A 24,520-nucleotide genomic window follows, 5' to 3' on the forward strand; every position below is an offset into this window, starting at 1 on the left:
TTTGTTTGCTGTTTTAAACGTCACCAAGTCTTGGAATTTAATAGCTTGCATTTTGAAAAATAGTCCATTTGTATGATCCCTGTACCTGCATTATTTATTAATCTGATGGCCCTTTTCGTTGTTGTTTGTGTATTACTTTTGTATGTGTTTCCCCAGACCTCTACACAGTAGCTCATATACGGCAGTAGTAAAGCACAGTATAATATATGCAGTGCTTTCTGATCCAATATTTGCTTTGGTTTCCCCAGGACAGCAATACCCCCGTGCCAATTTCCCTCGAACATAAGTAATATGTGGTTTCCAACAGATCACACCAAGAAATTTTATTTCATTTACCCTTTCTAAATATACATTGTCAACACATATTTCTACTTTGATATTTTTCTTTTGGTTTCCAAACAACATAAATTTGGTTTCATCTAGATTCATCTAGATCATTTATTTATATCAAACCACTTCTTTAATATATTTTATAATTCCTGTGTGATCATCTCCAAAACCTGTGGCAATTCCACACCTGAACAAAATATATTTGTGTCATCTGCAAATATTACAAACTTTAAAATCTGCGAGACTCTGCAAATATCATTTATGTACATAATAAACATTTTTGGACCCAATACTGAACCTTGAGGTACTCCACAAGCAATATGCATCAAATTAAATTTATATTCATTTATTTGTACATATTGTACATATTGTATTCCCTAAATAGCTTTTTAACCAGTCCAAAACCACTTCCCTAAACCCGTACCTTTCCATTTTTTTAAATAGAATTTCATGATTAACAGTATCAAACGCCTTCTTTAGAGCTAAGAAAACTCCGAGTGCGTACCTCTTATTATCTATACATTCTGTTATCCCTTCCATTAAGTCTATCAATGCCAAAGTTGTTGATCTGTTGTTTCTGAACCCATACTGACTATTTGTCAGCAATTCATGTTTTTCCACAAAGCTGTCAAATCTTTGTATGAAAAGTTTTTCCAGTATCTTAGAGAACTGGGAGAGTATTGACACTGGTCTATAATTTGTAAAATTATACTTTTCACCTGTTTTGTAAATTGGAATAACTTTAGCAACTTTCATTTTTTGTGGAAAAAACCCTTTTTGAAAAGACAAGTTGGATATATATTTCAATGGTTCTACTATACCCTCAATAACTCTTTTAACTCTTACCATATCAATATCATTCCAATCTGTACTGCTTTTGTTTTTAAGTCCTCTAACAATGTCATAAATCTCTTTCTCTTCCACTGCTCTTAAAAACATTGAGCTTCTATTCCTTTCAGTATCAATATTAAAGTCCCCACAAATAAACATTCCTTTCTGATTGAGATTTGTAAATAGGTTCTCCATACTATCCTTAAATACCTCGATCTTTGTTCCTGGTGTTCTGTATATACAACTGACAATTAGATTTTTCCTTTTTTCCATATTTATTCCTACTGTTAAACATTCCATCAATAACAGTCGTCATTCTTCCCACTCTTTTGTGCTTTAGGTTTTTATCAATGTAAAGTGCCACCCACCTCCTTTTTTGTTGCTCCTATCTAAATGAAGGAATTCATATCCATTTATTTCAAAGTCTTCTTCTTTTTCAGGAGTTATCCAGGTGTCCTATATGGCTATTATGGTCTTGAATGGCTCTTTAAACTGTGTTACTTTAAACTGTGTTTATGGATTGAAAGTTTGCATATAGGCTTCTACTATTAAAGTGAACAATTGTTATACCATTTTCTACCTTTATTTTCTTTTTAAATTGGTCATTTGTATAATAATTGCATTCATGTATCTTATTTTTAAAGAAATTACAATCAGGATCTATATTGCTGTCATACACCAATGTCCTATTGTCAATATCTAAATGAGTTGTTACTTGAAAAGTGTCAGGCATCCGAGTTGGTTGTGCAACTTTGACAAGTACCATCATATTTAGCACTGCTTTGTGTTCTGATTTATCAGTTATATTTTTCTAGTTCCGTCATCTTTCTAATGACTAGAACTTTTGGCTGTTCTGGTGTTCCATTTAATTTCATGAATATTTTACAATCTGATGTCCAAGTTGACTGTATTTTCTTCTGTTTTCTTAATATTCTTGCTTGTCTTGCAATGTCTGCATTTTTCTTGATTGGGTGTTCGTTTAAATAAACATTTGTTCCTTTCAGCTTTCTTCCTTGCTTGAGCAGTTTGTTTTTTTTTTGTTTTCTATTAACAAAACGTATGATAATGGCAGGTATTTGATTTTTGTTTTTCCTTGGAAGAAGATGGCATCCCTCAATATCTTTACTGTCCATTTCAATTCCCTTGCTTTTGAAAAAGGCCATTACCAAGGAGCATAGCTCTTGCTCGGGGGGCTCCCCTCTCTCTGATGCTGCTACCCATGCATATGTCTGATGCCTAGTTTCCAGTCTAGTCAGTATCACATCATTTACTCTTGAATATTGTTACAGATCTGACACCCTTCCCTCCAGCATAGCAGTGTCTTTTTCCTAGCTAGGAATCTAGATCTGCCTTCTTAGTTCTTTAATGTCCTCCATTAAATTAAGTATCAGTTTTTGTTGTTTTGAAATAGTTGTAATAATTTATGTCCTCCAGTTCCTCCTCGTTGACGTTGCTCCTCTTAGGTGGCATCTTGTCGGTGTTAAGGCCCGTTAGTTGCGAAGCTCCAGTAGTGGTTTTTGATATGGGCGACACGAGCGGTTGCCCGGGGCGGCATCGTGGTGGGGGGCGGCATCACGGGCATCGGCAAAAAATAAAAAATTGCTCGTACTCATGCTGCCCGACATCAGCCAGCGCATATTGGGAATGGCATAGGCACCGATCGGTTTTCTATCGCCCATTTGCTGGGAGTAAGGGTGCCCTCCGTTTGCGAGGTGCGCCTGCTGCTTGCGGCACAGTGAGGAGAGGGCGGGCCGGCGGGGGATTCTCTGGCTGGCTGGAGCAGCATCTAATAGCCAACTCGCAATAAAACAAAATAAAAACAAAACAACAAACACGAAAACACCAGACATCATGATAGAGACTTATAATTTGCACCGATGTTTTTTCGAAATTCTATATGCGAAAAGTGAGCGCGAGAGCCCTCGGTGCGCCTCCTTGCTGCTGAAGTCAAAGTAAACTTTATTGTCATCTCCACTACATACAGTACAGTATATAGAGAGACGAGACGACGAGGCTCCAGTTACAGCAGTGCAAGTAAACAAACAATAAATATAAGAAGAGTAAGAAAATAAATCTACACTTTAGGACTCGGGGTAAAGGGATCAATAACAATTTAAAATTTATAATTTACAGTTTGATGATTTAAAGTCTCACACACAAGGGGGGCTGTTTCCAACTAGAGCACATATCATTCATAATGATGTAAATCCAAGCCCATTATGCATTCATGATTTGAATCCTGGGTTGTGTGAAATCCCAGAAATAAACCCTAGACAAAGTGAATCTGTGAACTAAGGTGTAGGTCTATTAGGTTATGTTGTGGTGATCCTTGGGTTGGGGGATTTGTGTTCATACTGGAGTGCAAAATTAAAACCAATGTAAGATGGACAAGAAAAGTTCAAAGCCATCAGGTGCTCAGTTTAGAAAAAATAGAAAAGAAGAGGAGGAGAAACGAGCAAAAGATGCAGGTAAGCAGATGTGTGATTGGATAATGGCAGGTCATCCTGAAACAATCAGAATCAGAAAACTTTATTAATCCCTAAGGAAATTATGTGGGTTACAGTTGCTCCAAAAAGAAATGGTAAAAATAGTAACAGTAACAGACTAAACTCCAAACAATACATTATGTTACAGATTTTAATATTAATTAGTCATTGTGGGCAACCGTGGCTCAGGGGGTTGGGAAGCGTATCTGTAACCGGAAGGTCGCCGGTTCGATCCCCGGGCTCTCTGTCCTGGTCGTTGTGTCCTTGGGCAAGACACTTTACCCTACCGCCTACTGGTGTTGGCCAGAGGGGCCGATGGCGCGATATGGCAGCCTCGCTTCTGTCAGTCTGCCCCAGGGCAGCTGTGGCTACAACCGTAGCTGCCTCCACCAGTGTGTGAATGCGAGAGTGAATGAATAGTGGCATTGTAAAGCGCTTTGGGTGCCTTGAAAAGCGCTATATAAATCCAATCCATTATTATTATTGTCAATTGTTGATTTGTCCTGTTCTCATTGTGTGACGAATAATGATGGCTGTTTGGTAGCTCTTTGCATACAATGCATACTCTCTCTCTCTTCATATGTGTGTGTGTGTGTGTTTGTCTGGCGAAATTCAGTATGGTTCCGACAACAGCTTTATGGTAATGTATAATCCTTAATATGTTTTGTGTGTGTGTGTGTGTGTGGGGGGGGGGGGGGGGGGGGGCGCCAGAGGGAGTGTTCGTCCGGGGCGCCAAACAGGCTAGGACCGCCATTGCGAAGCACCCTTGTGGCTTGTCCTGGTAGTTTGCCTCACTGGCTGTCGGTGGAGCGTGGCTCGGCCTGCCTCTGAGCTTTGTTTGTTGGTGGTTGAGCTTGGGAGGGCCAGGCGATTATCCTCACTGGCTGGTGCTGGTGGCTGACGTGTTCTGACAGCTAGCTTCGCCTGTTGATGGTGGAGCCCGGCCTGGCCTGGCAGCTAACTAATAAACTGTGCGGGCCATTCAGTGTCGTACTTTCCCTTGAGTGTATCATTACACTGCAGCTCCATCTGAATCTGCACAGGTGCACTTCAGCAAAGTCCGCTGACTTGGTTCAACATTACTTGGCAACAGGGAAAGTGAGGCAGGTTGCACTGGTGCATTTGTGACAGCTTCACTTGAAATGCCTTCACCGCATCATACATGCCATGTCCACGAACAGACAGATTTCCTTGCTGAGCTCAAAAACTATTGAGAACTTTTCCCCAACTCAGCCAACGGAACTCTGTATGATATGGAATGTCGGCAAACTCTGAATATATTTCCCACATAAGCTCAGATAAAATTTACGGTTTGCATTGCGGTGATCATTACATGCTCCATTTTTAGGACTTCACCACACAGCGTTTCCTGGTGTATGATGCAGTGATATGCTGTTAACTCACCGGTACAGTTTTCCTCCTGCATATTTACTCGCATCCTGCTGACTAGTCCGCTTTTTTCACCACACAACACCAGCGCTCCATCTGTTGTAAGTCCAACAAGTTTGTCCCAGGGCAGTTTCATGTCGGTTACCCTTTGACATACGTTTTAAAAAATGTCTTTTCCTGTCGTTGTCCCGTGCATCGATTTAATGTTCAATATTTCCTCTCCACGGATGAAGATGGCCAGATGTCCATCATGTCTGCACTTTCATCCACAGCAAGAGAGTATGCAATAAAGTTTTTGCTTCTTTCACACAACTGTGTTCTTAAATCAGTGGCCATCTCACAAACCCGATCAGCAATCGTATTTCTGCTCAGGCTCACAATTGCCAAAATCTGCGTTTTGTCTGGACACAAGACGTCGCACACCTTCATCATGCAGCTCTTCAGAGTGGTACCGGGCAGATTTTGGCTATCTCCTCTGCTACAATAAAACTTGCGTTCACAACTGCTTCACTTTGGGATTTTGCTCTGGTGAAAAAAGTCTGCTGAAATGTCACATTCTTCTTTAGCTCCTCCCCTTTGTGAGTGTGGACGCTTCATCTCTTTGCTCTTGAATGCTTTGCTTCTTATATTGATTTTTATTGATTTTTATGCTGATTTTTTCCCTTTTTTCCGTGTGAGCTTACCTGCGATAACTTCTGGACACTTGTAGATCATTAGGACTAGAGTGTTCTTAACAGAAAAAGCAACATTTTATGGTTACCTTGTCCTCAGCGCTCCGTGTGTCTGTGGCCTAGACACAGCTGAAGCCTGATTACAGCGTCTGGGCACCGAGCAGCCTCAATAGCCTGGAAAGGTGCTAACCGCTAGGCTAACTAGCAACAAGATGCCTTCCCTCTCCACAGATGACTACCACAGCCTCCTGCAGAAGATTGCAGTACTGGAGACAAAAATTCATCGCTTAGAAGTAAACGTGGAGGTAAATGGACTGTGTGGAAATGAAACAACCTTGCCTTTGATTCAAAACAATGGCGATGAGCAAGCTAGTACACAGCTAAGGAGCACAGATAACATGACCAAGAAAGTAGACTCTGTGCATTATTATAAATCCTCAAGTGATAATCCCCCCTTAGACTGTCTTGGTGCAAAACCAAGACATAAATCATGTCTCCTGGAAGGGGGAGGACGTATCACAGGCAGGGCACAGCGAGCTGAAATCTCTGAAACCGACTGGCCTTCACTTCCTACGAGACAGAGAAGCTCTTCTACCCCTATATACGGGAGGAAACAGGACTGGACAACCGTGAATAGGAAGGTTAACAACAAACCTCCAAAACAACTGAATGTGAAACTGCAGAACAGATTTGCTCCACTATCAAAGGACCCTGGATCTATATCGGACAACCATCCATCTAAAAGCAGCGAAATAAGGTCTGAAAATCTGTTGAAAAGTGAAAGGCCACAGGGAAAGCTAAAGGCTAGGCCTGAAACTCTGATTGTGGGTGACTCTGCCATAAAGGATGTACAAAGGATGTGCGGTAAGAACACTAAAGTCCTCTGCTTTCCTAACGATATGGTCAACAACCTGAAGGAGAGAATTCTTCAAATTGCAGATGAATATCCAACTGTGACAAACATTGTTCTGCATACAGGGTCAAACGATGTGTCCAAACAACAGTCGGAGGTTCTGAAACGGGACTTTACTGGATTATTAAATACTGTAAACTCTCTGAATGCAGCTGTATTCATCAGTGGACCTGTACCGCCGGTCAGAGGAGGAGACGAGAGATTCAGCAGGTTGTTTACACTGAATAAATGGCTTATATCAGCATGTGCTGACCACTCAGTGCACTTTATCGACAACTTTAATATTTTTTGGGAACGCAGGCATCTGTTCAAAGCAAATGGATTTAATTTTAACAAGTCAGGGGTGAAACTGTTCACCTCCAACTTGTTTTATTCCATACGTCATCCATCCGTGCTTGGTGCCAAGGCTGAGATAAACGAGGAGTTATCTCATAAAGAGGAACAAACAGTACTCCAAGAACAGACAAAGCCCAGCAGAAACCTTGAGGAGGAGCTCCATTTGCCCCCACCCGGGAAGAGCCTCAGAAAGGAGAGACATCCATGGCATCTGAGGAAGAGCCTCAGAAAGGAGAGACATCTAAGGCAAGAAGAGGGGTCCCTATTTGCCTCCAACTCTCTCAACAACACCAACGACCAGGACAAGGGACCACGACCTTCCCCAGTCCCCCAAACCCCTGACAGGCCATCACCCTCCTCCCCCTCCCTTTCTCCCTCCTCCCCACACCTGAAATTCACTGAGGAGATGATGGAGCAGGTCAATGCTGGGCTCAGATCTACCCCCCGTCCCAATCCCTTTTTGTCCCCCATAAACCCCCCACCAGAGCGGCCAAAGGTTCACCATCGAGCCCCACCCTCAACAGAGCAATCGAAGTCACATTGCCCAGCCTCGCCCCCCTTAGTTCCTCTTCATGCCCTGTCTCCGCAGTCTGATGCGTGATGTGTGAAGGGTGACAGGAGACATGTGGCCTGGTCAAAACACAGAGAGCTGCACTCTAAAAGATCTTTAAACATAGTAAACATACCTTGTGTGCCACAGACTGCTCCCAAACACGAGGGGACAAGTAATACCTCTAAAACACTTAAGTTGGCTTTATTAAACATTAGATCTCTAGCTGGGAAAACATTTTTAATTAATGATTTAATCACTGAGCACAGCCTTGATTTTATGTTTTTAACTGAAACTTGGTTGGACCAAAGTAACAGTGGAGCTGTTCTCATCGAGACGACCCCTCCTAACTACAGTTTTATCAGTGAGGTCAGGGCGAGCAGGAGAGGAGGAGGGGTTGCTGTCTTATTTAATGAATCATTTCAATGTAAGCAGCTATCTCCTGGAAGTTTTCAGTCTTTTGAATATGTGGCTTTACAGCTGAAGGCCCCATCCAAAGTTGTGTTTCTTAATGTTTACAGGCCTCCCAAATACTGCACAGACTTTTTTAATGACCTCAGTGAACTGCTGTCTGTGATCTGTGTTGATTTTGACTGTGTAATTATTGCTGGGGATTTTAACATTCATGTGGACAACCCTCAGGACAAAGGGACTAAAGACCTGAGTAACACTCTGGGCAACTTTGGGCTGACTCAGCATGTAACAGAGGCCACACATAATAGAGGACACACTCTTGACCTACTGATCTCCAAAGGCCTGAGCATTTCAAAGGTTACTGTGTCTGATGTGGGCCTGTCTGATCATTACTGTGTTTTCTTTGAAAGTAAAATCTCAGCCCACACAAATATATCAACAACAGTGATCACAAAACGGTGTATAACTGAACACAGTAGTGCAATTTTTAACCAGGTCTTCCCATTAACACCTGACCTGCCCAGAGGGTCAGTCAATGAGCTCGTCAATAGCTTCAATGCTAACATGTTAAATGTAATGGACACTATTGCTCCCATTAAGGTGAAGGTTATCTCTGGAAGGAAAAAGTCTCCATGGAGAAACTCCACACTGGTGAAAAAAGAAAAAAGAGAGTGTAGGAAAGCTGAGCGCAGATGGAGAAAAACAAACCTCCAGGTTCATTATGACATTTATAAAGAGAAACTTCACAATTATAATTTACAACTGAGGAATGCAAGGAGGTCCTACTTCTCTGACATCATCACTAAAAACAGCCATAATGCTCGGGTCTTATTTTCTACAGTTGACAGGCTAACAAACCCTCCTGTGTCAGTGGCAGCTGAACTTCATTCGACCATGGCCTGCAATGACTTTGCCAAATTCTTCACTGAAAAAATCCAAAAAATTAGACAAGCAATTGGTACATCAACAGCAGATCCAGGATATGTACTGTGTCCACCAAAAAACTGTTTAAACACCATGAAACAGTTTCAACCTATTAACAGCAAAGACCTGGAGGACATCTTAGGTAAACTGAACTCCTCCTGCTGTTTAGATGTCCTGCCAACAAGTTTTTTCAAAAAGGTCTCAAAGACTTTAGAGTCAGACCTGTTACAGATCGTCAACTTTTCTTTATTATCAGGTGTGTTTCCAGAATCACTAAAAACTGCTGTAATCAAACCTATACTGAAAAAGGACAATCTTGACAAGACACAAATGAACAACTACAGGCCGATCTCAAATCTCCCGTTTTTAAGTAAGATCATTGAAAAAGCAGTTTCTCAACAGCTCAGTTACTTCTTAAAACAGAATAATTGCTACGATGCCTTCCAGTCAGGTTTTAGACAGAACCACAGCACTGAAACCGCTCTGACCAAAGTGTTTAATGACATATGTCTGAATACCGACAGTGGAAAAATGTCACTCCTAGTTTTACTGGATCTCAGTGCAGCATTTGATACAGCTGACCACAACATATTACTCAAACGACTGGAGAACTGGACAGGTCTTTCAGGAACTGTACTAAACTGGTTCAAAACATACGTAGAAAACAGGAAATACTTTGTATCAATAGGTAACTTCACATCTGAGCAGACAAGTATCACATGTGGAGTTCCCCAAGGTTCCATCTTGGGACCCCTTCTGTTTAACATCTACATGCTCCCACTGGCACAGATTATAAACAACAACAAAATAAACTATCACAGCTATGCAGATGACACACAAATATATATCACAATGTCACCAGGAGACCGAGGCCCTGTACAGGCTCTTGGTAAATGCATTGAGGAAATCAATGACTGGTTGTGCCACAATTTTCTCCAGCTAAACAAAAACAAAACTGAGGTAATAGTCTTTGGCGCCAAAGAAAAACGATTACAGGTCACCAGAGAACTTCAATCTATACATCTAAAAACCACAAACCAGGCGAGAAATTTGGGTGTAGTGATGGATGCAGACCTAAACTTGGAAAAACACATTAAGACAATAACAAAGTCAGCTTACTATCACCTCAAGAATATATCAAGGATAAAAGATCTGATGTCTCAACAGGACCTGGAAAAACTAGTCCATGCATTCATCTTTAGTAGGCTTGATTACTGTAACAGCATCTTTACAGGTCTACCTAAAAAATCAGTCAGACAACTACAGCTCATTCAGAACTCTGCTGCTCGAGTCCTCACTAAGACCAAAAAAGTGGACCACATCAGTCCAGCTCTGAGGTCCTTACACTGGCTGCCTGTCCGTCAGAGGATAGACTTTAAAGTTCTGATGCTGGCCTATAAAGCTCTGAATGGTTTAGGACCAAAATACATCAATGACCTCCTGACCCAGTATGAACCATCCAGATCCCTCAGGTCATCTGGATCCGGTCTTTTATCAGTTCCCAGAGTCAGAACCAGACACGGAGAAGCTGCATTCAGCTTTTATGCTCCTTATATCTGGAACAAACTCCCAGAAAGCCTCAGATCAGCTGAAACACTCAGTTTATTTAAATCCAGGTTGAAGACTCACCTGTTCTCAGCTGCATTTGAATAAAGCACCAAATCCACACTTTAAGCTTAAATTTCAAAACTTACATTTAACTACTGATTTTATCTACTGTTCTGATTTTATCTGTTTTGATTTTATATACTGTTTTGTTTGTTTGTTTGTTTGTTTGTTTGTTAATTAGTTAGTTAGTTTATTTGCTTGTTTTAATCAATTTTAAATCATGCTTTTTATTTGTTCTTGTTTCTAATGTCTCTGTAAAGCACTTTGAATCACCTTGTTGTTGAATTGTGCTATACAAATAAACTTGCCTTGCCTTACTTTCTTTAGTTTCTGCTCTGCATTTAGGTTTTTCAGCTTATCCTGACTTTTTGTCTTGTAGTGCGTCTTAAATGAAATTCCTTAACTACAGCCACATTAGCTCCACCAATAAGACACACGGGATTACCAGCAATGTCTGTAAACATATATTCAGTCACCCACTGGCGCTGAAAGGCTCTGCTTTCAGAATCAACTTTTCTCTTCGCCATTGTGAGCGGCTAGCTTCGCAATAACAGAAGTTTGACTTGATTGACGCGGGAATGTTCCCAGTTAGTCCAGCGTTCAGCAAGGAGGGTGCAGCGCTGCATTATTGGATCTGTAGTTAGTATATTATTAGCGCCTCATATCACCGGGCCATGCATAACACTAATAGTACATCTACATAAAATTATCTCGCAGGCCGGATATAAATGTACGCCGTATGTATAAATGTACATGTAATTCTTTGTTTTTACATTCATCAGGTCCCAATCAGCCCAAATAGCAAAGAGAAATTAAAAATGCATGCCATGAAAGATTTCGGGTTTTAGGAGATTAAATTAAGAAAGTATACTTTTATATTTTTTTAAACTTTATATTTAAGTTTATAACTGACATTTATGCAAAATGATGAAGTAAATGCAGAATAAACGCAAATAATTTATGCTTAAATTCAAAAAGAATTTGAATAGTTTTCTTCAATCTTTTAGCACAGGTTCTCTCCTGTGAAATAAAACTTTTTAAAAAACCTATATACTAATGGGTACGTATACACTATATAATATATATATATTAGTTCTGAAAAACAACTGAAATGTTTAATCAGATTCATCACTGTGGATTAATTTTGATTTATCACAATTAAAAATAATTAATTTTTATTCTATATTAATCACATTTCATTTTGCATGAGCAAACAGACTCAAGAAAAAAGGGGAAATATACGCACTTAACATGTTTATTGAACATCTTGAACATTCATGTTAACAAAAAACTCTGTAAACATTTATCCACTCTCTCGCTTTCATTGTTGGGGAGGCACTTCATGTCCTTTAAACGAGGAACCAAAGCTATGCAAAGCGCGTGTTCTTATAGGTCTACAGTTTGTTGCAATATACTTGGCAATTGTGTCAGTCATTCTCTCCAAGGTAGACTTAGTGAGTCCCCGATGCTCCGTGAGTGGTTTGTCGCAAACTGGTTGACGCGTTAGCCAAAGTCCTAGCAGCATCCCCGGCTAACATATGCTTCACTTCAATGTGATATTTTAAGCTGGAAGTGCTTCGGTGCAAATAAAATTTCTTCCTGCACAATGTGTATCATACTTTATGTTGGTCAACTGTTCCATCTTGTTATTTTTTTAATACTCAAATCTCATCTTCCACATTGAGTTGATTGGTTCAGCTGCCCGTCACTACCAGATCAACTGTGAAGGTAACTCTACTTGGACAAACTGCACAAAATGCGTTGACGGATACATTTCAGGGATTTCGAGTCATTCTGCACTCCAGATGCGTTAATCGCGTTGACCGTGATGGCGGATTAATTTGCGCATTAATTTTGACAGCACTAATCTATCTATCTATCTATCTATAGAGAGAGATTAATTTAGTGAGTTGATTCTAATAGACTATATGCGCCTTAGCATATGCTAATTCCAGTGGGGAGACTCCTGTAGAGCGCTGCGTTTCCGCTGTGATGTTTGTGCATTGTTTATGGTCGGGTTTTCCAAAACAAGTCAACCACGGGTTGACAGGTGTTATGTTCTAAAATGAACCAGCGATAGGTGAAATCCGCAAAGTAGCCAACTTTATTTTTTACAATTATCATAAATGTTTTAAGGCTGTAAACCCCCTCACTGCATACTTCACACTTTTCTCATACAGGCATGAACATTTTCACATGTTTCTCTCTTTTTTTTAAACACTCTCAAAGTTCAAACCTTTGTAGAAAAATAAGTCCAGTATTACAGAATGAAACCAAAGATCAAACCCTGTTTTCATTTCCAGAACATGGCGATAGAGCAGCTGTGAGAGAATTCAACATCAATTAATCATTAATGAATCAGTGAATCAGAAGTCCAACTTTTTGTGTGATGATTAACATCTTTCTCTGCCTTTTGGGTGCTATCGCAGGTGCTTTTGTTGGGAAGAGAACTTGCAAACATACAGTACAGCACTTCAGAGACACACTGCTAGTGATCAATGTATTGATTCTGTACTGTACAGGAGAGACAGGACAGAGATCGACAATGGTCCACAGCCAATCAGGACACGCAGAATGCGTTGTAAAAAAACCCCCCCAAAAAACCACGCAAAGTTGCACTAAAAAATCCGCGAAACAGTGCAGTGAACCATGTTGTAGCGAGGGACCACTGTAATTTTGAACATACCCTTCATAAATACTAATATATAGAGACTCTTACTGGAAATCATTCATTTTTTTTTATATCATGTGGCTTTTTCACAGTTTGTTGACATGCTGTGTAGGTGTGTACTTGACTAGCTGCTATCAACATAACGGTGGAAACCTTTGACTATTGTTCACCTGTAGTTTGAATGCTGGACATTTGCCTGTTTAAATCATGAGAACTGTCACTACACAGTGATGTGCTGAATGTGGATGATGTGTCTTCTGATTTTGTAATGCAGTTCTGATTGTGTTGAGTGATGTAAACAACCAATTGATCTACACTCTTCAAGCGTCAAAATTTATTGAGTGTTCCCACCTTCTGCTCTTTCCGTTTTCGTATTTTGGACATGATTTTTGAGTCCATCTTCGGAGTAGCAATTGACCGCAAAATAAAGCTACCGGAAACTCTACATCTGGACTTAAAACAGGAAGTTTGCATTTTCTCGTGCATAGGGGATATTGGCAATGTCAGTCAGTAGGTCAGTGGTTCCCAAACTTTTTTTGGTAAGCCCCCCTTTGTTATACAAAGGGGAGGATGTGTTTGTGCCATCCTCCCCTTTGTTTGTGCCCCCCCGTAAATAACTGTACGTAATTAAAAGTGAATAAAGTGTCGGCAGTATAAAAAGAGTGTAGAGTAGTTTCTGTTTATGTGTGTGGGAAATGGTCTTATCAGAGTTGGAGAGCTGGAGTTAAAATGCAGAGTGGGACAAATGAACAGCAGGGTGAGAGCACACAGCCCTGGGGGGAGCCAGTGGAGGTGGAATGGAGACCAGAAAGAGAGTTGTTGACCCGAACTTTCTGAGTCCTGTTAGTCAAAAGGTCCAATATCCACAGGATTAGCTGATCATCCAGGCGAAATCGGGAGGAAAGTTTAGTGGCCAGGATATGAGGCTGCAGACTGTTTAAGGCTGATAAAAAAATCAGCAAACAGAAGTCTGGCGGAGGAGTCAGGGACCTCCAGATGTTTGTGGATGGAGTCCAAGATGAAGATTTTTGCATCATCGACGCCTCTGCGTGCACGGTAAGCAAACTGGAGTGGGTCCATCAGGGGGTCAGTTGATCTTACTATGTGCTGCCTGCAAGAACTTGAAAAGGAAAAAGCCATTGACCCCTTCATACCTGTCTGTAAACTGTTCTGTTTGAACTGAACGATCAACTGAATCCATTATTGCATTTTGCATTTCATTATTGCCTATTAATTCAGAAGTTTAGTGTTTTTCACTGAAATTTTCGACATCATGTCATCTGTGCTAGTCATCTGCGTGCACACATAGTACATATTCTTATCTGTCATCAGCAAATACCCAAACATTGCCCACCAGTTTATTAAACCCAGGCTAATCTGTCTCAAGAATTAAGGAGTGCACAAGGAGGGAGATAACCATGGCCTTAACTCTATTTGTCACAGCTTGGTTGGCCGTTGTGTTTGAGATGTGGACCAAAATGCAGACAAGGGTATAACAAGGGCAGACAAAGCATAACAACAAGCGAGCCGTTTATTTGGGCTAATGTCAAAACAAAAACAAAGCAAGGCAAACTGGAGAAAAAAATAACCTGAAACCTAAACTGAGAAAAACTAAAACATGGAAACTGTGAAATTAACATGGCTGAACAGGAACATGAAAAATTACTACGTGAGATAATTAGAACATGAACCTGAGACCTGAAGAGCTGAGACTCATGGAAACATGTAGCGGGACAAACAGACGACCCAACAATGAACAGAGGATGACAGAGGACTTAAATACACAGAAGGATAATGAGGGAAGTGCACTGGCTGCAGTGTTCCCGAGCCGCTGGGAATCTCTTTTCCCGACGTAAGTGGTGGCGGTGGTAATAATCTTATGCAGCGTGATGACTGAGAGAAGTGGCAAAGGTGGCAGAAATGCGGACCCAGGCCGAGAAACCAGATTTTCCAGCACTTGAGGGTCATGCATGGCCGATGTTATTGGTCTGACATTTTCAGTGTTGGGGAATTGTGGGTGCCAATGTGATATAAGTCTTGATCTGATCCCTCGATACATACACACAGGATGCAGAGTTTCCAGCTCAGGATAACTCTTTATTATTCACTTTACGCAATAGTTGTGCGGTTACTTGCCCAATAGAAGCTGTCAGCTTCTATTCTGCTGCCACATACACCGGCTCCAGCGTACACTTGTTTAAAATGGGGAGGTATAATTGGTTGATGTCTGCCAGCTGTGTCAGTGAGGCTTCCCTGGCACTGCTCCCTGCTCCCTCAACCCCCCGTGCCACCCCTTCCCCTACACCTCATCGCCACAACACGCCACAATACAGTCCTCTGTTCTATCTATAGAGCACTTTCTCTCTCTCTCACATTGACACACACACACACACACACACACACACACACACACACACACACACACACACACACACACACACACACACACACACACACACAGGGGTAATTTGGGCATCACTGAGTCATAACCACAATGACATGGAAGTCATAGAAGGCAAATTAAAAACTGTGAATTTGAACTAGAACTGAGAGGGATCAACCATCTAAAGCAGAAATCTTTGCATACTTACGTGAACAGACAAAATAAAGTTGAAGAGTAAACAAGTTTCTCTGTTTTTGTATGCTTGCACCACGTGAAACCACTATCTACAGTCCAGCAAAGCTTCTGCATTACAGAATAAAGAAAAATGAGCAATCAGTGTTCTGTTGAATTGTTGAATTCTATTTTATCTTCTTCGCCTACCCTAAAAGAATCGGAATTTAAATCTATATCCTGCCAACGGCGAGATGCCAAACTCTTGTAACAGAAAGATAATTTCTATGCTATTCTATTCTATTCTATTCTAATTGTTCACATGGTTACCCTTTCACACACCTTTGTTACAAAAAACCCCCCCAAAACACAACTTTTACCTTATATTAGTTTCAAAAATCTATATAATCTGGTAAAAAGGCAGTAATTTACTCTGTGTGCACCAGAGTTTCAGTTGCGAGCCCGTAATTCTCCCAGCTCCTTTCTTTGTGCTTCACATCTGTCAGCCTCTGTCTCTGTGGACGTGAAGGCAAAGTAGGTTAGGCAGGAGGAGCTGGAGGAAGCAGACACAAACTAATAGAGACAGACAGTAGAGAGAGAGTGAGACAGACAGCAGAGGTGTGTGTGAGCTGAGCTGTGTGTGTTTCAGTTTCAGGAAGATGCTGTTCCCACCAAGAAGTTGGACTAGAGAGCAGCATCTGAGCTCCATGACCAGGTAAGTCCACTCGTAGTCTCACTAACTCGTCCACTCCTGCCAGTGAGTTAGCAGGCAATATGCACTTCTGCCCTCCTGGAGCCTGGCATCATGGATGTGAATGCTTTACAGTGACCACAGAATAATTCGAATAATAGAAGCCTAGTCTAAAATCAGTTACATATGATTTTGGTTGTATGTTCCGGAGGGTGCTTCTGTTGTTTTGATTGTTACACACTTTTAACATGAGTTATAAGTGTGTTTGTTAATCCCAACTGTTTTCACATGTAGCTGCAAACATGGTGTGCTATGTCTCAGGACTTCACATAATTCCTCTTTGACAGAAATCTAACTAGAGATACATTTTTCAGTTGGTCAGACTTTTACATTTGAAAAACCATTGGAAAAAAAATACATTGTTTTTGTGGTTATTGCCATTTTACAGCATGGGTTTTATCTGTAGAAGTGTGTGAACATGGCTTAATGTGACTTTAGCAAACATATACTTAGATTTTAGGAAGCTCCAGTTTGAAATTTATGATTTCTGCTTTGTATTCTGAATGGAACTGGGTTTGACTTAAACTCACATCAAGTGGGCTTCAGTAGACTGACTACAGCCACATTATGACTGCAGTCATTGCAGATGAGATATGAAGGAGATATGAATAGCGAAGTAAAAATGCTTCTTCTGGGTGTTTTTGAAAGGTGTTTAAAATTTGGTGTGCTGCTGATAGAGAGCTGTTTTCATGTTTGGGTCAAATCAATTTCAGATGTGGTTAGAGTTCACAGTCCTGTTTGGCGTTTTTTTTTAGATGCACTTTGTTTTCTTACCCAACCTGTAGATTTTGTAACTATCCTCTAATCCCATTTTATAAAACATAGTTAGAGTGTAATGTCATTTCCTGTGAAAGAAAGATCTTCAGTAAGTGGTCTGTTTCAAGTGTGGTGCAGCTCCAAGGTTTACTTTCTTCTTGATAAATTTCAAAATACAAAATTCAAATGCACAATAAAACCATAGGAATCCGCCACAAAATGGACACTGTCCATTTCTAAAGGTCACATTAGAATGTGCTGGCTAAAATTACACAGCTTGTAACTGAAACTCTATCCTATCTAAGGGACTAGCCTAAGCATCAGATTGCAGTCTGCTGATTGTACTTGAGAAGTGTAACAGTAATCCAGGTTGTCTGAATGTGGTACTACCTTTCAGCCCAGTGCAAGGTGAGAGAAGGCAACATTCTGACCCAGAGAGTTTTCTTTCCAGCGTTTCAGAGCCTGTAATATGAAGCAGGATTAGGTGCTTATTGAGATCACTTTTCAGGTTGGACCTGGTCTTTTTGTTTTACAAAGGTTCTCTCACTTCTCACCTGCATTTGTCACCATGCAAATTAAGCTGCACACCTAACCTGCTCTGTGCCTTATTATGTACCTAATAAAGAATACAAAATCATCACCTACTGTCTGGTCATTGGTGATGCAGTATCTTACAGCAAGAGGGCTATTGGTTTGAACTCCTGCTGGGGCCTTGCTTCCTTTATTGTCATACAGTCATACATCAGAATTGTGTATTTATTATGATATTCGTTGTGAATTTAACAATCTGATGTCAGTTGGGTAACAGTTGCCAAGGAACCTTACTGACTTACTTACCTTTTGCATGAAGTACAATCCTATCTGCAGGGGTAGCTGATCATGTTGGTCCCAACAGGACATATTGATCTACACTTGTATTGGCAATGGATTTGACTGCGCTTCAGCTGACTGCTAACAGAGAAATGCGCAGAATTATTCAAAAAGAATAGCAGTGGCCCCTGCTATGCAATTCTGTTCCTTACACAGAGAGGCTAAAAGTTCGTGATTGTCTGTGAGAGCCGCTTATATAAACATTTAACTTCATAAAAAACATTTGTCAAAAACTAAATCTTTTTCATTGTAGTTACATACAGTTATGAAGTCAAATAAATAACATTGAACATAACATTCTGTGAGGTTTGCCCTTGTTTTGATGAAATATATATTGCTGTGAAAAACAGACATTGTGACTTTGTAGATTTCAATATTTGATGTTAATAATGAACTTTTCCCACTTTTTTTCTCAGGTTTTGAATTGTGTTTTATGGTGATTAATCACCCACTAGCATTCAAAGCAAGCACTGCTGTTTTAGAAGCTAGAAAAATATTTTCTTTCACTCTAGAGCCTTTAAACTGAGAATATGGGTTTTCTATTTACTCCAGAGCATTGCAATAGTTCTGCGATGTTAGTAGCAGAAAGAGATAGCCATAGCTGACAGATAGCCATGGAGATATAGCAGCACAGAAGATTGCGATTTATTTTTAAAGGGTTAGACCTTTAAAATAACAGACAAATTCAACAACCAAATAACAAATCATCCAAATAAAATAACAATCAAATTCAGCTGTATTAAAATATTTATTTACTAGATTTGCCACGCTGCTACTTTTCCCGGTAACTCGAAACTCTTCCTCCTAGACCACATAAGAAACGGATTACTTAGCTGAACACTCCTAACGCGCAAAATCAACATGATCTTACTGGTTGACTGCCAGTGGGGTGTGAAGTCCATATAAATGGAAAAACACAAACAGATTTTCATTACAAAAAGCACATTCAAAATAACAAATCTGACGATCGTCACAATCTGGTCCTTCATATTGTAATCTTATTTTCTTTCCTGCTGTTTCCCCATATTTAGAGTAATGGACTTCGGTTTATGCTGGTTGCTGGATTTTGCCAGTTTCACCGAGACTAGGGGTTAAATTTGGCATCTGTCAGCTCTGCTTCCTCATCCTCTCTGCTGCAGCTGCAGCTCCACACTCCGATTTCTCCAATGCTGCTATCGGGCTTGACAGCTGCCCCACCTCGGTCTGAGGCTCCAGTGATGAGGGTGACCAGACGTAGCCTCTCGCCTCAGTCAGCGATGAAGGACCCCTCCAGGAAGACACCCGAGGGGTCCTTCCATCCATGTCGTGGCCCTCCAAAGATGGACTGCTGTCACCAGTTTCCTCCTCACCAGGGAAACCCCATCACTGGTCACCAGGCTGTTACACTGAAAGGAGGTGCTGTTGGCTTGAATTAATATATTTATGTATTTATAGTTTGAATCCATGGTGATAATAATTCAGTGTACACTCTAATCTCTGAGTGAGTACAGAATCCCCATACAGAACAGCACAGAATATCAGAAACTGTATACAAGGACGACAGCAGGGAAAATTTGCACAAACTGAGATGCTATTCAATTTCTCCACATTCTGGGTGGAGAATCTTGGCAGTAAACCTTACACTCTTGCTCACTATACATCGAGACTGTCTCTCCACTCTTTACATATTCCATATGTATGGAGAAGGAACCCCCTTTATCAGGACATGTGGATACTTCTTTAAGACACTCTGGCTTGTCCTATAAAACATCTGTGCAGATATGAAAACTATGATTCTTTGATCTCCACTTGCTGTCAGATGTAGTGTGCATGTGTGCTTTGCATGGTACAGTGTGTGTCCATTGCCTTTGTGTTGTGAAGCCTGTTGGTTGGTTCCCATAATTGCTGTTGCCCTAAAAAGAGAAAAAAAGAAAGGAAAGGTCCTTTGTAGTGACTCTAATATGTGGCTGTGATTGCTCCTGGTATATTATCTGTGGTCTCACAGGTTCATGAATCCAGTGGAACCTTGCTGTAGCTGATGCTGTGGGCACCTGGTCTGTTTCTTGGGGTCTTGCGAGTTGAACACTCGCCTAGTCACCTAGTGTCACTGCAGCTGGCTGGAATCCTTCTGGAATACAGGTCTTGTCAACCGATGCAACCAGTTGGTTCTTACTGTCGCTGATGCTGTTAGCCCAGTGAGCAAGAGTTTTTCTCTGGCTCTCTGGCTTCTCTCTGGCTAACGCCTGCTCTGCTTGCTCAGAGTAGTTCATGTGCTAGGGCCATTGAAAATGGTGGCAGACACTGTCAAGTAAGCGACCAAGTCCAGGAGGGTGGAGACTCCATTTCAGGTGGCCAACCAGATCTGGTGCAAATTTGGAAGGGCAGAGGTCGACCTTTTGCCCTTGTGCACCCCTGCCCCCAGTGTCTCCTCTATGCCTTCCCTCAATTCTCTCTCCTCCAGTTGATCCTCTGTTAAGTCCACACCAAGGAGGTGAGGTTGAGCCTGGTGGCCCCTCTTTGGCCCTACATGCCCTGGATCCTGCTGCTCTTGGCTGGGACAGCCTGTGAGCTTTCTGTTTGTTTTTCTGTAGAGAGACAGAAGGCAGGAGAATAAACCAGCTGTACTCCACTGAATAATCCAAGGTGTACCCCTAGTGGGAGGTGAACAATATGAAAACAGCCCCACAAGACGGAGACAGAGCAATACTGGGAGTATATGGGAGAAGGACAACTCATAAAAACAATGCTCAGTTGCTAGTGGATCTAAGAGCAGACCTTGGATAAAGCAAACTCCCTGAACAGGATCCAGTAACCATCACATGGTAAATAGACTGGTTCTTATATAGCGCTTTTCTACTCTGAGCACTCAAAGCGCTTTATACAACTTGTTCATTCACCCAATCACACCCATTCACACAAACACTTCTCTAGGTTTTAAGTGCTACCTAACTAACATTCATACCCATTCACATTCACATTCACATCGATGAATGCATCGGTGAGCAACCTGGGGTTAGTATCTTGCTCAAGGATATTTGACATGCAGATTGGAGCAGATCGAACCAACAACCTCCCGGTTAGTAGAGAGTAGTAGTAGAGAGTAGAGTAGAGAATGCCTTTACACATGTGTACAATGAGATAGAGCATCTCCTACTCAGTGCAGTGTGGGAAAGAAAGGGGGGTGATGTGCACAATTCTGTGCCACTATATACATATGAACAGTACTCAAATGTAAAATGTAAGTATCGGGAAAAAAATAAATAGTGTTGGCATATGGCTTTATATATGAGTGGGACACAGATAGGAATAGGCAGAAACACCACAGGGGCAAAACACCAGCTCCTGTCAGACAGAGCAGTCACCCAAGACTGTAAAACCAAGCTCACCAACTTGTACACCGCTTGGATTGACTGCAAGCCTATGACTCAGTGCCTCAACCCATGGATCCTGGAATGCAGAGAACAACACAAGATAAACAGGACCCTAATGGCCTTATCAGAAATTCGATGGAGACGTGGCGAACAACACTAGAGGCCAACGTCAAGCCAATAGCACAAGTCTTGTCCCCACTGCTGTTCTGCATAGGCCTGAACCCCCTGCAGATACCAAGTACGAAATGCAGCAATCGTCAGCCACCTACTCTATAAGGATGACATGAAGCTGTATGCCAAGAGTGAATGAGACATTGATTCACTGATCTAAACCACTAGAAGCAATGACATTGGGATGCTATTTGGACTGAAGACATGTAGTTGAATGGTAAAAAAGAGAGGGAGGTAGTCAGAACGGAGGGGATTGTACTACAAGAAATGAACACTAGGGTGGTTGAGTACCTTCCTCCACATACATATGTTACCCTATTCAGTTCTGTTCAGTTTTATTTATATAGCACCAAATCACAACATGCTTTATATTGTAAGACAAAGACCTTACAATAATGCGGGGAAAACAGAAAATCCAAACAATCAGTGGGAAAAAAGGGAAAATACTCCCTTTTAACAAGTAGAAAACTCCAGCAGAACCAGGCCCAGAACAAAAACTATTTCATCCCCCTCTTCTTAAAGTACACGTTCAGCACAACAAGTTCCGCCCCTTTTTGTAAAACACTAGCATCTGTTTACTTTACTTACATGCCCATGGAAGTCTACTCCAATCACCAGTCTCTCATCCTGGGGCACTGGCTACTAAGAGAGGACAATGAACACCCTGTGGAAGAGAGAAAAAAATTATAACAGCTAATGATTAGAATGGAATATAAACATATAATGAGTAAAAAGGCAAGTGACGAAAAAACACCTGATCTTAAAAGTAGAAAGCAAAATGGTTCCACAGGAAGACAGACCTGAAAGTTAAAGGCTCTGCCTCTCATTCTACCATTAAAAAAAAACCAACACCTTTGGGATGAATTAGTGCAGGTACTGCAAGTCAGGCCTTCTCATCAAAGATCAGTGTCTGACTTCACAAATGTGCTTCTGGGAGAATGGTAAAAAAATTATGTAATATAATGTATGTGTTTTGATATGAGCGTCTTTGTTTTTGTAATTAACATCCAGATTAAAAATATTAGGATCTTAGCTCAACTGTAAAATTTTACTAGAATTAGATTCTAGAGTCAGAGTGGTGCCGTGTGTGTGTGTGTGTGTGTGTGTGTGTGTGTGTGTGTGTGTGTGTACACACAATAAAGATAGTCAGGAAAAAGTTGCTGTACGGTTTAACTACATCAGTGCTTTGAATGTCATGGGGATATCCAGTATACAAAAAAACATTTTAAGCTCCATGTAAATGAGGCGTAGAGAAGATTTCTTTCTCTTTTTTTAGCTGCTATAACAAAAATGAACTTAAGATTAGTAACTTATATAGTTGGTAGGTATAGTTGATGTTACTGTAGGTCAGGGGTGTCAAACAGAATTGCATAGGGGGCCAAAACTCAAGGCACACTTTAGGTCGTGGGCCAAACAAGATAAACATTTATTGAACACACTAAAACAATGTTTTTTTAAACATAAATAAAAACAGACAGGAATATTATTCCAGTTTAAATAAACTTTAAAAAAAAACTTTAACTTTAAATATTTTGCTCTTCATAAAAATATATCCTGTCAAAATTATGCAAGTTAGAAATATAAATAAGCTTCCAAAAACCCCAGAAAGGTTAATGAAAGGTTGGAGCCGCATGTAGACAGAGCTGGGCATTGCTTCAGGAATGGAACTAATAAACTGTGCGGGCCATTCAGCGTCGTACTTTCCCTTGAGTGTATCATTACACTGCAGCTCCATCTGAATCTGCACAGGTGCACTTCAGCAAAGTCCGCTGACTTGGTTCAACATTACTTGGCAACAGGGAAAGTGAGGCAGGTTGCACTGGTGCATTTGTGACAGCTTCACTTGAAATGCCTTCACCGCATCATACATGCCATGTCCACGAACAGACAGATTTCCTTGCTGAGCTCAAAAACTATTGAGAACTTTTCCCCAACTCAGCCAACGGAACTCTGTATGATATGGAATGTCGGCAAACTCTGAATATATTTCCCACATAAGCTCAGATAAAATTTACGGTTTGCATTGCGGTGATCATTACATGCTCCATTTTTAGGACTTCACCACACAGCGTTTCCTGGTGTATGATGCAGTGATATGCTGTTAACTCACCGGTACAGTTTTCCTCCTGCATATTTACTCGCATCCTGCTGACTAGTCCGCTTTTTTCACCACACAACACCAGCGCTCCATCTGTTGTAAGTCCAACAAGTTTGTCCCAGGGCAGTTTCATGTCGGTTACCCTTTGACGTACGTTTTAAAAAATGTCTTTTCCTGTCGTTGTCCCGTGCATCGATTTAATGTTCAATATTTCCTCTCCACGGATGAAGATGGCCAGTTGTACAATGTCCATCATGTCTGTACTTTCATCCACAGCAAGAGAGTATGCAATAAAGTTTTTGTCACGGCTGCGCAGCAGTCGTGTGGTGAATTGAGAAAAGGATCCAAAATGCAGGCACTGGCTGGGGTGCGAGTGAATGTTTAATTACAGAGGTGATAAGGTGACAAAAACAGGAGGAGCAGAGCGGGGAGAAAACAAACCTAAACTGGGGAAAACTAAAGAACTCAAATTAAACCAAACACGCACGGGAGGAGGAACAAAATGCACAAAGAAACCTGGCGGAGAGACGCAGCCTGAACACCGGGTTACACAGAATTATGCAAACGGACATGGAGTTAAACAGACAACGCAACAGAGAGCACAGGCTTAAATACACGGGGAGTAATCAGGGAATGGGCCACAGGAGGGAGACACAGCTGGGAGCAATTAGGCTAACGAGACAGGGGAGAGGTAAAAGTGAACACACTGACATGAGACATGAACTTTCAGAATAAAACAGGAAACTAACAGACACAGAGAACCAGACAGGACACTGAACTTGACAGGCAGACTCATGAGCAGACACAATAACACCATGGACAGACAGAGAGAACACAGGCAGGCATG

General features: G+C 41.1%; 1 protein-coding gene and 1 long non-coding RNA gene across 3 annotated transcripts in view; one reads left to right on the forward strand and one right to left on the reverse strand.

Annotated features, from left to right (window-relative positions):
• Window positions 1-24,520, forward strand: part of gal3st2 (galactose-3-O-sulfotransferase 2) — a 37,067-nt gene that overhangs the window by 2,635 nt on the left and 9,912 nt on the right. The window contains exons 2-3 of one of the 2 annotated variants that reach the window (XM_076892136.1): window positions 16,327-16,392; window positions 19,086-19,449. In XM_076892136.1, the coding sequence (XP_076748251.1) occupies window positions 19,355-19,449 (95 nt within the window). In that variant the 5' untranslated portion in view covers window positions 16,327-16,392; window positions 19,086-19,354. The remainder of the gene's footprint in view (window positions 1-16,326; window positions 16,393-19,085; window positions 19,450-24,520) is intronic. The other variant, XM_076892137.1, reaches the window with a different exon arrangement.
• On the reverse strand, window positions 19,345-24,224 carry LOC143422015 (uncharacterized). Its single transcript, XR_013101606.1, has 4 exons — window positions 23,686-24,224; window positions 22,164-22,239; window positions 21,420-21,480; window positions 19,345-20,618 (listed from the first exon to the last, which is right to left on the reverse strand). It is a non-coding gene; the product is annotated as an uncharacterized LOC143422015 (long non-coding RNA).

Source organism: Maylandia zebra, linkage group LG14 (genome assembly GCF_041146795.1).
Source record: "Maylandia zebra isolate NMK-2024a linkage group LG14, Mzebra_GT3a, whole genome shotgun sequence".
Taxonomy (NCBI): Eukaryota; Metazoa; Chordata; class Actinopteri; order Cichliformes; family Cichlidae; genus Maylandia; species Maylandia zebra.